Source organism: Pipistrellus hanaki (genome assembly GCF_964339955.1).
Source record: "Pipistrellus hanaki genome assembly, chromosome: 18".
Taxonomy (NCBI): domain Eukaryota; kingdom Metazoa; phylum Chordata; class Mammalia; order Chiroptera; family Vespertilionidae; genus Pipistrellus; species Pipistrellus hanaki.
In genome coordinates this window covers 11,761,262-11,775,614 of record NC_140520.1, presented here as the reverse complement: position 1 = coordinate 11,775,614, position 14,353 = coordinate 11,761,262, and the positions used below count along the sequence as shown (strand labels likewise).

General features: G+C 45.7%; 1 protein-coding gene across 2 annotated transcripts; it reads right to left on the bottom strand.

Moving 5' to 3' along the window:
- Positions 1-8,997: 8,997 nt before the first annotated feature.
- On the bottom strand, positions 8,998-14,067 carry MCL1 (MCL1 apoptosis regulator, BCL2 family member). Of its 2 annotated transcripts, XM_084866111.1 has the most exons (3): positions 13,218-14,054; positions 12,652-12,899; positions 8,998-12,107 (listed from the first exon to the last, which is right to left on the bottom strand). In XM_084866111.1, the coding sequence occupies exons 1-3, from the start codon at positions 13,909-13,911 to the stop codon at positions 11,991-11,993; spliced, it is 1,059 nt and encodes a 352-aa protein (XP_084722237.1). In that variant the 5' UTR covers positions 13,912-14,054; the 3' UTR covers positions 8,998-11,990. The 2 variants fall into 2 exon arrangements, with proteins under 2 accessions (XP_084722237.1, XP_084722238.1); XM_084866112.1 differs by lacking the exon at positions 12,652-12,899 and having other exon boundaries at positions 13,218-14,067.
- Between the last annotated feature and the right edge of the window lie 286 nt (positions 14,068-14,353).

Here is a 14,353-nt window from a genome sequence, read left to right as displayed (position 1 = left end):
ATTCCTGGAAGCCAGCTGGGCGGTGGCCCCAGCTCAGCTGACTTCCCCGAAGATCTCCCGCTCTGGTTGGTAGGGCCGCTCAGGCTGTTGCTGGGCAGGATTGGCCTGAGCGAACCAATCACAGGTGGGAAAGCAGCCACATCCCCTCCTCGGCTCCCGCAGCTTCAGTACTCCTCTGAGCAGCTTCCTCTGGGCCTGCTGCCCCTGACTTCTCAGGAGTGGGGCTTTCCTCTGGGGTCGCCCCTTCCCCCCCTCATTTTAAAGCTAGGATTCTTTGAGGTCCCGAAGGATTCTTTCCCTCTGGTGACTGAGGTCAGTACAGGGTCAGTATGGAAGTTTTCAGGAAGGGGAACCTGACCCCAAGCAACTCCTTTTCCTGGCTCCATCGAGGGGAGCAGTGTGGCCAGATACCTTGTTTTTAAAATGTTTTTGTTGATTTGGGAGAGAGAGAGAAGAGGGATAGAGAGAGAAACATGGGCTGCCTCTAGCATGCTCTCTGTTGGGGATTGAGCCCACAACCTGGGCTTGCGACCTTACCAGAATGGAACCTGTAACTTCTGGGTTCATACATCAAAACTCAACCACTGAGCAACACTAGCCAGGCCAGACACGTCGTTGTTGACCTCTGACGCCCTCTGGAAGGACGTGGGGGAGAGGAAGCTGTAACCTAAAGCCAGGAAGGTGTGGAGGGGGCTGATGTCTGGTGTACCGAGGGGAATTTAGGGAAGGACTCAGAGGAAGTGCACCCGTGAGAACTAAGGTGAGGTGGGTGTGTGTGTGTGTGTATGTGTGTGTGTGTGTGTGATAGGAACAACCCCTTGATATGCACGAGAGAGATGAAGCATGGAGAAGGCCAGCAAATGCTGAGGACTGCTCATTTCTGAGGGTTTGCAAGGGAACTGTGGTTCTACGTCAGTGTACTTAGGGGTGAACTTGTGAGGTCTTAGTTCAGCTGGGTCAGTATTCTCCCCTCCCCCTCCCAGCTTCCCCAGGGTAATTACCCACCCAATTAAGCTGTGGCCTTCAGACTAAATTTAGCTCCTAGACTCCCCAACCCCAGTGGGCCTCCCTGCCAGCCTGTGCTCACAGCTGCCCTGCCATCAGGTGCACTCACAGCTGCAAGGCTGGACCTGTGGAGGCTTTTTTGGGGTCCCTGTCACCTCCGCGGTCCAGATCCAACCTCTCTGGGAACTAGAAGTGAAGAAGAGCACAGGAACTCAGTTGCTGACCTAGGCATGAATGTCTCAGCTGGAAGTCACCTCTCTCAGGAGCTTGGTTGGAGCATCTAGAATCTAGATAGACCTTGAGGGGAGTGGGAAGGCAGAGAGAGAACCAAACACAAGCAGAAGCAACCCTTCAGATTCTCTCTAACCAGATCCTCTTTCATTTCTTGCTTTCCTCTTCTCCCCAGTTTTAACAAATAGAGAACTTCATTTTAATTTAACAACCTCCCCCACTGAAGTAAATGAACCAGGAAGCCCTACCCTCTCTTGAACCATGGAGAGTCATGCTAGACTAGAGAGTTGGAGTTTGGGACTGTGTGTGGTGAGGGTGGGGATTCCCACCCCCTCTCCTGAAAACATGCCTCAATCCCACCACCCCTAGCGCTGGGAATCAGTTGGGTGGTGGGGGGCGGGGGTAGTGAAAAAGGGGCTTATCTGTCACAGGTGATAAAGAGGTGTCAGCTTTAAAGGGCCAGAAGCACCTTTACAGGAAGTAAAAGGCCTCAGGAAAGTACCTAAATCTAAGTTTGTCAACAAGAGTAGTTTTGTGTTAACCTTAAACTAGCCAGCACACATCATGATGTGAATTTGGGGCTGCCTGACCCAGGAAACAACTCTAGAGGAGGGTGTTCCAGGGCTGAGGTCTGAAGACAGAAAGGATTTGAGAGAGGAATGTCCAAATAAAGTATGCATGAGCCATGGCCACCAGATTTTAGGGGACCCATCAGCCACAGCTGGAGGGGGAAGTGCAGTGGGCAGAACAGAGCCTTTTCTCAGGGAGCGCTGGAGAACTGTGAGCGGCCTGGGAAAGCACCTCCGAGGGAGGGGTTAGAATACGTGTGTTGTACCCTCCGAGCCATGAGTGAATCTCTTGATGACACAGCGTCACAGAACTTTGAGTGGAGGAAAATAAACTGGGGAAAGGGTGTGGGGGTTACTCATAAAAAAAGAGCAAACTGTCTCTGGGACCCCTAAGCTAAAAGGCAAGGTGGCAAGGGCCCTGCCCTTGACAGGAGGGGAAGTTTATCTGCCCTTGAAACCAGAGTATCTCTTACATCCCCCCCCCCCCCCCCCACACACACACACACTATTGATTCATCACATTGTAAGGCTCTTTTTTAGCTCCCTTAGAGGAGTGGGCAACCATTTTCTTAAAGGACCAGTGAGTAAAGGCCTTTGTAGGCCACAGGATCTGTGCTATTACAGCGCCAAAGCAGCCCAGGACCACATGTAAACAAATGGGCCTGGTGGCCGTGTTCCCATCAACTTTTTGACACTGAAATTTTAGTTTTATATAATTTTAACCAATCACAAAATATTAATTTTTTCAATTATTTTATATGCAAAAAAAAAAAAAAAACCCCAACACCTTTCTTAGCTTTCAGGCTGGACAAAAATGGGTGCTAAGGCCAATGTGGCAGACTGGTAGTATACGGACCCCTGGGACTTTTTTCTATTTGTCTGATCTGCTCTGTCCAGGAAGTCCTGTTTGTGTCCCCTCTGGGCTTCCAAATACAGCTGCAGGACCTTTTGCTCAGCCCACCTACTGATGTCTGCTGCTTAGTGGCTTCTCTCAGGGCAGTGGTCAGCAAACACATTAGTCAACAGAGCCAAATATCAACAGTACAATGATTGAAATTTCTTTTGAGAGCCGAAAACCGACTTCAGGGCATGGGCCTTGAAGTTTCAGTCACACTGTATGTGTGCGCCCGCATGTGGTGTTTTGTGGAAGAGCCACACGCAAGGGGCCAAAGAGCCGCGTGTGGCTTGCAAGCTATGGTTTTCTGACCACTGCCTTAGGTCTTCTGGCTGGTTAATTCAAATGACATACAGCAGATTAACAAGAGAACATCAAATGTTAATAATGTGTTGCATGGGGAATTCACATAAGCATGAATAGTCTAAAGACAGTAAGGCAAAATAAGGTATATATGTCATTTTGGACTAAGGCGGGGGTGACCAGTTTTGCCACCCCAGAATATGGCTTTTGGGATATTGATTTTAAACTGGTTTTTAAGAAATAAGACTGTAAGAAATATCGATGTGAGAGAGACACATCCATAGGTTGCCTCTGCTCCAACCAGGATGAGGATTAAACCCTACAACCCAGATATACATACATATAAGCACGGCCAATGGACCCAAGACACTGGGGGAGTGGGATGAGGGCAGGTGATAGGGGACGCTGGGGGAAGGTCAATGGGGAAAAGAAAGGAGATATATGTACTACTATATGTAATACTTTAAACAATAAAAAATGTAAAAAATAAAATAAAAAAGATATGGCAACAGTGTTACAAAAAATCCTGCCAATAAATTAAAAAAAAAAAAAAAAGACTGTAGAAAAACCTTTGAACTTCCCCCAAATTTTGGGTATTATGTCCATCTGTAATAAAGTTTGGACATTTTCTCCTGCTAATCTGTATCTTGTTAATTGGATTATTAGACTAACCAGAAGAATTTAGAAAGATGGAAGGAAAATCATTTTTCGCTTCCCCACGTAGACAATTCACAGGTAGATGAGAAAAGGGCAAACATTTGGTAAACAAATCCTTGCAGGTCACCCAGAATAACAGGACACAAAGGGGAATCTAAGGAACAGATTTTTGCTGGGATCCTCCCGGTCTGCCACTTAATTCATAATTCATCTGTGCTAAGGCTCCCTTCCGGAAGCGGTTTTTTAATCTGAATCTCTTTAGGCAGGTAAAAACAACAACAACAGAAAACCTCTTCCTGAGTTTGTTAAGGCTTTGTTTTCAGCTCAAAAGAATGCGCATGTGAGTTTGGCATATTCTGGGGAGACTTGCTGCAGACCTTCATAAAATCCTCCCTCATTCCTTTATTCTCCTCCTCAGCTAGAGCAAGCACCCTTTATCAAAACACTCAGTAATTCCGGCCACAGTGATCCAGATCTTGAATGGCTTTAAGCGTTTTTGTTGTTTTCAAATGTCTTTTATGACTTCTCAGCATTTTAGGAAAAATAATACTATCTAAATTTTTATTTTTCAACCCAAAGTTGCAAGGGATTAAAAATCATTTCAAAAGTATTCAGTGTTTGGGTCCAAGGGAGTAATAAAACAAATATACTTGGTCTAGCACAGTTAGTTAGAGCATTGTCCCTGCCCACCAAGTTGTGGGTTAGATCCCCACTCAGGACACATAAAAGAACCAACCAATGAAGGCATAAATAATTGGACTAGATGTTTCTTTCCCCCCCCCCCTAAAATAAATGTAAAAATAACCTATACCAGGGATTGCTTCCAAATCCTTATTGCTATTAGGAGTTTTTCTTTCATTCACTAAAATTTAATTTATCTTTCATGGTTCACAATTGGGAATCCTATCCTGGTTCAGACCTAAAACTTGGAGGTGGGGGAAGGGGCAAGCAAGTAGGTAAACCACCCCTCTTCCCCACCATTACTAAGCTCTGAAAACAAGACCTCATTTCAAAACAAAACTCATTTTCCTCTTTCTGTTTCTTCACTTGCCTCAAGAGGGATTTCTGAGAAATGAGAACTGTTACCTCCCACAACCCCGGTCTAGTTTTTTTTTTTTTTTTTTTAAACACTGAAAAGGAGACGGTTGGTGGAAAGGAACTGCTTAACCAGTTCTTATAGTGCTAATCCAAAACTTAAAGAGAAATGCCCTATCAGTGGATGGTCCCACCTTGCCTTAGATCTGAGCTTTGAGAGGCTAAGGAAATAAACAAGCTATCCTCCCAGGAAATTTCAGTAACAAGCACTGAAACCCAACAGCTGCTCCTTGCAGGAGCCCAGCTGTCTCTCCTCTGCCCAACCCCCTCCCCCTTTGCCACCAAGGACAGGAGATGGGTGGTAACTGCTCCAGGCAACCTCTAGAATGGAGGTGTGAGCTGAGAATGGAATGCATGAGAGAACTGAGTATAGAGATTGCAGAATATAACACGTATGAAAGCAATGTTTCCAAATCCCTATCTCCCCCCGCAAAAAATAAAAAAATTTGGACACCTGAGAGTCATACCAGCCTGGTAAGGGAGACAATGAAATCAATGTCTAGCAAAACTTTCAAGACCATCTCCTTCTACTAGACAATTAACTTTCTTTAGAAGCAGAGTTTAAACATTTCTTAATCAAAATAAAGTGGAAAACTAATCTTTCAATGCCAGGATGAAGCCCAACAGTTAAACATTCTTTCCTTGGCTCCCTTTCCCAGCACACCTTGTCCCCAGGCTAACTTGAATAAACATACACATGTGACCACAGGAGGGCGGGAAGAAAACCAAGTGGGAGTGGTGAAATTCTGAATGGAATGCAGCTCCAGCTAGTTAGGGGCCTCGGCTGAGACCTCTGGCACAGGCTGTGGATTTATACAGGCAGAGAAGCCAAAACAATGAGCTCATAGGCAAGAATGCAGCCGGTGGGAAAGTCTGGGCAGTCAGAGCAAACTGGTTTTTTGAACCAGGATGGCAATCGCTGTAAGTCTCCCACGGGAACAAGATCAGGGAGAGTAGAGCCACCATTCAGTATCTGGAGGATCAGCTAAATAACTATGGGGGAGGGGAAGTGGTTCCTTATTAAAATTCTGTTCTGCAGAGAGCATAGATAGCACTCAGTCCTACATTCCACGGTTATATAAACCCGGGTGGGGGAAGATGACACAAAGCTGGTGAGATGTGTGAGCTTTGAGGACTTTATTCAAAGCAGGCCTGCCAGTGCCAACACCTGCACTCACAATCCTAAAATTGTGCTCAGGGTCACAATTTTAACATGATAGTTAACCATGAAGACTACCTTTACTTCTCAAGTAAATACAATGCACCGTCATTTACACCAAATTCAGACCTCTAAGACAAAAAATACATCTTTTTTTCTACACGTTTCCCAATATCCTATATAATAAAAGCCTAATATGCAAATTGTTCCCTCAACTGGGAACTCGACAGCTTGCTATGACATGGGCTGACCACTGGGGGGTGGCGAGAAACATGGTGGGTGTCGGCAACACGGTGCTGGCAGTGGAGGCACTGCCGGGTGTGACAGGAGCAGGATTGCGGCGAGATGGTGGAGTAGGTGAGCGGGCAGTGCCAGGCCAAGGCAGGTGTGAGCTGGGCCTGATTGTCCCACTGATCGCCCCAGCGGCAGTAGTGGGGGGCGGGGTCACTGCCCAGCTCCCAGGTGCTGAGGGTGACCGCAGGGCCCGATGACTCAGGTGGAAGAGGTCATGCCGGGGTCCAAGTGCTGCCCAGGGCTCAAAGGTCAGCTGGGACCCGCCCTTCCATATCAGACACTCATGCTTCAATCACTGGCCAGGCCCAGGAACCACACCCGTGCATGAATTTCATGCATCAGACCTCTAGTTTTTATATAAGGCCCCAAATAGCAAAAACTGAAGAGATAACACATATTCACTGGTCATGTATGACAAAGGGGAAGGAAGGCAGGGAGGAAAGATGAAATGATAAGAATAATCTATAAAACTCTCCCTCCTGGGTATGTATGGGGGGGCAATGTTAAAATATGTACACAGATAATAATTTAATTAAAAAAACAACAACAAAAAACTCTCCCTCCTACAACTGTAGAAGTTCTTTCTCAACTCTGTGCATGTTGTTTCCACTCATTCTTTAAGGTCCAACCTCAAACGTTTTGAGGTTGACTACCCTCAAGCCTTCTTGACCACCCTCAAGTTGTCCCCTTGCTGTGTCCCACATTATTCTTATACTACTTTACCACAGCAGTTTTATGCAGTGTTCTACTTATTTTTGTCACCCTACTCAATTGTGAGCTTTAATATTCTGCCACATTTGCTTTCTCATTCTAGTTATGCAAATTTTTCAGAATATATCTCCTAAAAAATACATTCTTTTACATCACAATACAATACACTCTTAAAATTTAACGCTGACACAGTATATCTAACAAATTGCCCATATTAAAATTTCCCCAATTGTCTCCATGTCCTTTATACTTGATTCATTCAGGATCCAGAGATTACCTTGCATTTAGTTGTCATTTCTTTTGACTGTTCCCTGTCTTTCCTGACTTTCTTAAAGCATTACTCCCTTTATAATTCACACACCCAATAGTGCATAGTACACAATAAGCAGTCCACTGCAACGTAATGGGATTGAGACTCAACATTTGGTTGCCTACAGCTCATTCAATGTTCCAGCTCATTGCAGTGTTAAAGAATCTATACAAATAAAAGGCCTGCGGCCAAAACGCCTAACACCCAAAGATCGGCATGGGTGGGTGGGGTACATGCTGAGGACTCTAGTTTTTAATAAACTAAGGTAATCCCTGAACAGGGAGTGAGAGAAGGCAAAGTAAGAATACAGAAACCAATGGCAGAAACATGCTATGAAAATGGTTATTTGCAAGGGGTAAAACAACACACTTCGCAACAGCCAGGAACTACTTCTAACCAGGTAAGGAAAGGAACCCTTAAGAGACACCAGGTACAGTGTGGGAACCAAGGTTTGCCACTCATATATGTGTCTATTTTTTACTTCACAAGAATCTTTAGTAAAAAAACACTGAATTCTCAGAAAGGTCATCTACTTCTGCCTGGAGGCAGATTCCCAACCCTCATCTTTCCACATGCTTCACATAACTAAGCGAACACTGTAACTTTAAAACAAAAGAGGGACAAAGTTTTCAAATCTTGAATCCCAGCACCCTTGGAACACTGTGGGACGGTTCAAGAAGACAAAGTTCTGTAATCACTGAACAAGTGGAGCCAACTGAAAACTAGGATAAATTAAGACTCAATGGATCATCTTGAAACCCAGGAATTAATGGCCTATGTTCTGGGAATCTGGCTGGAACCAGTTATTCCACTTTAATTTTTGTAAAATTTCCCACTTGCCAATATCTTTAAAGAAAACTTTCTGAAACAGTGTGAAAGGCAGGCTCTAGTCACAAAACAGGAACTGAAAAGTCTGGTTGTGTCAGATGAAGGGAAGTGATTATTTTGACTTGCTCAGTGACTCATGGTACCTGGTTACCCAAGTTTTTGGGGTGTTCCACTAAGGAATATTGCCACAGACACGGCTTCACGTCAGAACATATAACTGGAAATGTAGTACTTCTTAGACTCAGGCCAAGCAAGATTTGGGCCCTTGTGTCCTAATACCCTCCCCCTCCACCCCGCTCCTTGGGTATGCACTTGTACAAAAACTCCTTTCTTTGCAATAAAATGTGTCAGTTATGGGGGAAAGCAGAATCCTGCTCACACATTAGCATTTTGTGCTCAGGACTTGAAACCAATATGCAAACCTCGTATTTGCACATTTCCATGGTGACTCTAAGCTAGCAGAAAATACAGGACAGCATTTCTAAAACTTACTTGCTTATTCTCACCTCTTTTGGCAGAGGAAAGGGTAAAAGTACTGAAACATTAGCACCAAGAATCTTACTAAAACCCTTAACTTTGGGTGTTAATTCTTCTAGAAATGGGGAGACTGAACCCTCTGACTTCAAAATTATACCAGCAGTTGATGCCTAGAAGAAAATCTGAACAGAAAACTATGATTTTTGCATTAAAATGAACAGGAACTACTCCAAAATACAATAGCAATGCATTTAGTTAAAATTCCAACATCTCTAATTTGAATGAAAGTTAACTATTTTGAAGGGAATTGTCCTTTGCTCTAAGGCAAATTAGCTTTAAAATTAGCTTTATGGGGCTGCTTTTGTTTGTTAATTCACCTTTACTTATTTGCTCAGCTGACTTTCCTGAAATGCTTGCCTAAAACGGGGAAGACAGGCAGATTAGAAAACACCCATACCACACCTTGCATTTGAATAAAGATTTATTATTTTCTTCTCAGGAAAAAAAACAGGAAGTTAGGGAAACACACTAAATTTTACAGCCCACATTTAATTTGTAGTTGGTCCTAACCCCAATGGTACAGCTGTTAACAATAGCAGCTGTTTCACCAGAACCAAGGTGTCCACCCCTACAGAATGTTGTTACACTAGAGGACTGAAGGTTTTTCCCTGAGAGAAGCATAAGACAGAAGTTGCTGAGACAGCCATCTTTCCAAGCATTCCCTCCTTTCCCATTTGGGAGGCTTTGCCTGAAGTATGTAGCTAGTCAGCACTTAGAACAAGTGCCTCCTCTCCCTATAAAACCATCCACCCTTTCCAAAGTACTTGGGCTCCCTAAGCCTTCACAAACAATATAACTAAGATCCTCATTTCAGCATTCATTTCCACAACTGGATATGGGGAGACAGGCCTTTCAGTCACCTTAGCCAGATCTTAAGTTTAATTAAAAACTACATAAAGTGCTTTTAGGTCCTTAGAGACAGACATGATATAAATAAGTGGTTTATGATCAAGAATGATAAATACATAGGTAAAAATAGCTCTAGCTAGATGACTTTATGGCTCGGAGATGGGCAGGCAGGGCATTCTTCCCTATTACATTCTTAGTCATTTTATTCATGCCTATTTTTATCTGGAGTCCAGACTAAAGATCACATTCTGAGGCTGATGTGTTCAAATGACCCTAGTTCCAACATTGCTTTCTTCAGCTTGACTCTAGCCTTTATAGCACTCAGTACCTAGTTCTACAATTTTCAACGATCATATTCAAAGGAATCTAGAGAAAGTCATGTAATATATTCTCTCCTCTAAAAATTTTTAAGGGGACTGCCGAAACCGGTTTGGCTCAATGGATAGAGCGTCGGCTTGGGGACTGAAGGGACCAGGGTTCGATTCCGGTCAAGGGCATGTACCTTGGTTGTGGGCATATCCTCAGTGGGGGGTGTGCAGGAGGCAGCTGATCGATGACTCTCATCCATGTTTCTGGCTCTGTATCTCTCTCCCTTCCTCTCTGTACAAAAATCAATAAAATATATATTTTAAAAAAAGAATTTTTAAGGGGACTTTTGAAATTTCCTCCTCTCCCCCCAAAAAGGTAGGAAAAGGGACTCCTCCCGCCTCACAGAACCATGTACTACTACCAAGGATAAAATTCATGAAGGATAAAGGTCTGTGGCTGCCTACAGGGGTGGTTACTTAGGTTCCTAGTGCCCAAAACTAAATAGGCTAGAGTTCAGGGATGACAGGGTAGAAATTTATGTAGAAATTTATCTAAATATCTGTAGAGGGAGCAGAACAAGCAGCAAGTAATTCAAAGAAAAAATAGGAAACGAATGGTAAGTTCAATAGAACAAGTTCTGAAATCCGAAGGGATGCCAATGCAGAAATTTAAAACTAAGTTTGGGAATCATTAATAGAAATGAAACAATTAAGTATTTGCTTTATTTTTATATTAGGCTTAGACCCGTGTTTAACAAGCCAGCCTAAAATAGCACCATGGTTAGACTATGGCCTGCTTTCAAAGCCATAATTTTACAACTTATGCAAAGGGATCAAACATCTCTCATCCACCTGATGAGATCTTTTTATACACATACTGCTGGTAAATCCCATTTGGAACAGCTGAAAACCTTTTTAAAAGCTTTGCAGATGAACTCATGAACACAAATTTCACCAGTTAAGCTAGGTTGAACAGAAGGAACGCAAAACAAATTGTTGCCCAATCAGAGCTCATTAGTTCACCAGTTAAGCTAGGTTGAAACAGAAAGAACTCAAAAAACAAGTTGTTGCCCAATCAGAGCTCATTATTTGTAAATCAATGGCCTGCTCCCCATCTCCCACCCCCCTTAAAACCACCTGACTCAATCATTGAAAATCTACATGTAATGTATTGAAAGAATTTCCATTACCCAATTTCTCAACCCAGATTAAAAAAAAAAAAAAAAAGCCCTATAAGGAATACTTACCAAAATCTGATAGGAAAATTAAAGCCTGCATAGTTATGAATCAGAATTGTTCCATCACAACCAGGTTGCATACAATTACATCAACTGGTTCTGTATACAATCTAGAATTGACCAGGACAAAGTTTAGGATAGAAAAGCTGTAAGAAATTAGGTTCCTAACTATAGAAATTGTAAATTTCAAAATGGTATGAAAAAACTAATGGAAATTCTACTCTTGTGCCTTTACATTTCAAAGAAATAGACTTTCTGTAAAAATATATACAATTTTTACAGACAAACACATTTACAAGTTGTTATCTTAAAAATTGAGGACAATCCACATTTGTAACTACAATTATTGAGCCTTTAAGTCAAGTATTCGTGGCCATTACAAGGCTAACAAACTAAACCACTCAAACCAAGTCAAAGTAGAACAGGTATAAAGTCCTGAGCACTTGGACTTTGTATTCTTCAAGAAGCATACTTGGGAAAGCCAATTATACAGAGGAAAAAGCTTCCCTTCACACTCTGTTGTACAGTACTGAGGCTTCTAGTCATATTTCTGTTGTAGCTTAAATTCACTTTACAGTTCACTGGCATTGTTAGTGCTTGTCTTTTAACACTATAGAAATTAATGGGCATATGTAATGAACTCTGCATGACTAGCCTGGCTACTGGCCACTCTCCTGTTCTAGGCAAGGATAGCAAGTCTCTCCACCCTACCATCTTCACTAAATCTAAAAGTCCTCCTTCAGGGCCTCCCAAAGTTTGCAGGTTGCTGAAACTTAACTTTGCTTCTTTTAGAGACAGTGACTCTCCAATGGGGACTACTTTTTCCATGACATTTATTCTTGTTAGCCATAATCCTCTTGCCACTCGTTTTTCTCGTTGCGTGGAGGTTACAGCATGGATAGCTTTGAAGTCCAACTTCATAAATACACTGTTTTTCACAGCAGATGGTTGTGGTTGTGGTGCCTGGAGTTGGTTAAGAGTCAGTTCTTTCACTTAAAAGGCTATCTTATTAGATATGCCAAACCAGCTCCTAGTCCAGCAACACCTGCAAAAGCCAGCAGCACATTTCTGATGCCACCTTCTAGGTCTTCTACATGGAAGAATTCCACAAACCCATCCTAGAAAACAAAAAGAAAAGCACATTTTTAAGTATGGGGTTTTCCCACTGACTTACAAATAAAAGGCAAATTGAAACACCTAAACCCCGTCTCCATTACACTATGAACCATTGTTTATCCCCCAGCTTGCAAAAGAGACATTCCCTTAAAACGAGGGTGGGTGTGCAGCAAGGAATGTATTTTACTATCACCAGGTGATTAAGTTGCCAGGTTACACTGCTTCATAATTTGAATCCACTGGTGTTATGAGTATGCAACTGAATTACAACAAAACAACAAAAGCAAGACTCAGGTACCCAGCAAAATAGCCTACAGGAAACCAGGATTTTTGCTGCAAAAATTTAAAGACAGTCACACCACCACCTCTATGGACTCTCTTATTCACATCAAGCACCCGGAGGTCCACCAGTCAAGAGCGTGGAAAATTTGAGTTGTGCATCGGACAAACCCTTTAGCTATATCCCCACCTTCTCTATAAAACCCCTCCCCGTTCCAATTCCACCCCCACCCCAACCCCTTCTAGAACCTTCGAGAACAAACTTACCCAGCCTCTTTGTTTCACTAGCCAGTCTCGTTTCGTCCTCACGAGAAAGTCTGTGATGCTTTCTGCTAAGGGGTCAATGCAGCTTTCTTGGTTGATGCTCTTCAAGTGTTTGGCCACAAAGGCACCAAAAGAAATGAGAGTCACAATCCTGCCCCAGTTTGTTATCCCGTCGCTGAACACGTGGTCCATCACGCGAGACAAAGACTTGACGTCGTCCTGGTTCTTGATGTCCAGCTTGCGGAGCATACCTGGGAGGAGGGAAGCACGCGGGGTCTCACGGCCGCCTTTGTCTGGGCGGCGCGGCCCGCGGCCCACCCACGGAGGAGGAGGGGGGGGAGCCGGCGCCCCCGGGCCCCGCAGCGCCCCGGCGAACACTGACATCCCACCCTTTCCGGCCTTTGAGCGGAGCCGTTCCCAGAGAATCGAGTGGGTGGGCGGAAACAATGACTCATGGCCAGAATATTCTGGTTTCGGAAATAGGATGAGAGCCACCGTCTCCACACTGACTAAAAATAAAATAAAATAAAAAAGAGAGAGCGCAGCCTCCGTGACGATAGCCCTCTTACCTTGGAAGGCCATCTCGTGGTTGCGCTGCACGCCGTCCCCGACCCGCCGGAGGGTCTCTAATGCCTTCCGGCTGGAGGCCGCAGACCTGCCCAGCGGCTTCGTGTCCTTGGCGCCGGTCGCCTGCTCCCTAAGGTACCGAGAGATAATCTCCAGCGACTGCCGGAACAGCTCGTCGTCCTCCTCCTCCTCCGCTGGGGGCGGCGTGGAGGGCAGCGAGCCGCCCGCGCCGGGGCCGCGGCTGGCCTCCCCGACCAGCAAGGGCAGGACGGCCGGCCGCTTCCCGAGAGGCTCCGGCTCGTACCCGTCCAGCTCCTCTTCCGGCGACATGATGGCGGCGGCGGCCGCGGCGGCTTCCATCTTCTCAGGCGGCGCCGCGCGGCCGACGAGCGCGAACAGCCGCCGCGCGGGGGTCGCGGTGACGTCGGGGCCCTCGGCGCCAATGGGCGAGGGCCGCGCGACCCTCCGGGCGTCCGGCGCCAGGGCGGCCGGGGGGCTCGCGCCGGCGCTCCCGCCAATCACCGGCGCCGCCTCCCCTCCCCCGGCCTCTCGCCGCGCCGCGGCGGCCTCCTTCCCGGCCGGCAGGAGCCCTTTTCCCGAAGGCGACGCGGCATCGCCGCCGCCGCCGGCCCCCAGCTTGGCGCCCCCACAGTAGAGGTTGAGTCCGATGACTGCGTTTCTCTTGAAGCCAAACATCTCAAGCCTACGCCGCTGTCGCCTGGCTGAGGAAAAAAAGGGGAAGGCACCGACTCCTTACTTGAAGGAAGCGGAAGTAAGGAGTGAGAGAGCCGTTCCCTTCGACACGGTTCTAGAGCCGGTGTGACGCTGGGGCGTCCAGTAAAGAGGAAAAGAGAAAAAAAAACTTCCCATAAAAGGCGAAGGGGCGGGAGCTTCCGGAGAGCTGCGCCCCAACGAACCGGTCAGGCCGGAGGGGCGGGGCCTTCCGGCTCGCGGAACGCCCCGCCCCTCCCCCACCGGTTACGTAACGGCGGCCCCGGCGCGTCGGTCGGGGGTCTCGTGCTTCCTCTCCGCGTGGACCTGACGTGCTCAAGAGGGCTGCCCTGCCCGCGCCTTTGTGCGGGAGGTTTTTTTTTTTTTTTTCTGCACCAGGATCTTAGCCGGATTGAGGAGAGGACGA

Bases quoted from the DNA above. Each gene is read 5' to 3' on its own strand.
- MCL1 (XM_084866111.1), bottom strand. From the start codon at position 13,911: ATGTTTGGCTTCAAGAGAAACGCAGTCATCGGACTCAACCTCTACTGT. The intron at 12,900-13,217 runs GTAAGAGGGCTA...CCCTCCTCCCAG, and splicing joins CCACGAGATGGCCTTCCAAG to GTATGCTCCGCAAGCTGGAC. The intron at 12,108-12,651 runs GTAAGTTTGTTC...TTTGTTTTCTAG, and splicing joins TAGTGAAACAAAGAGGCTGG to GATGGGTTTGTGGAATTCTT.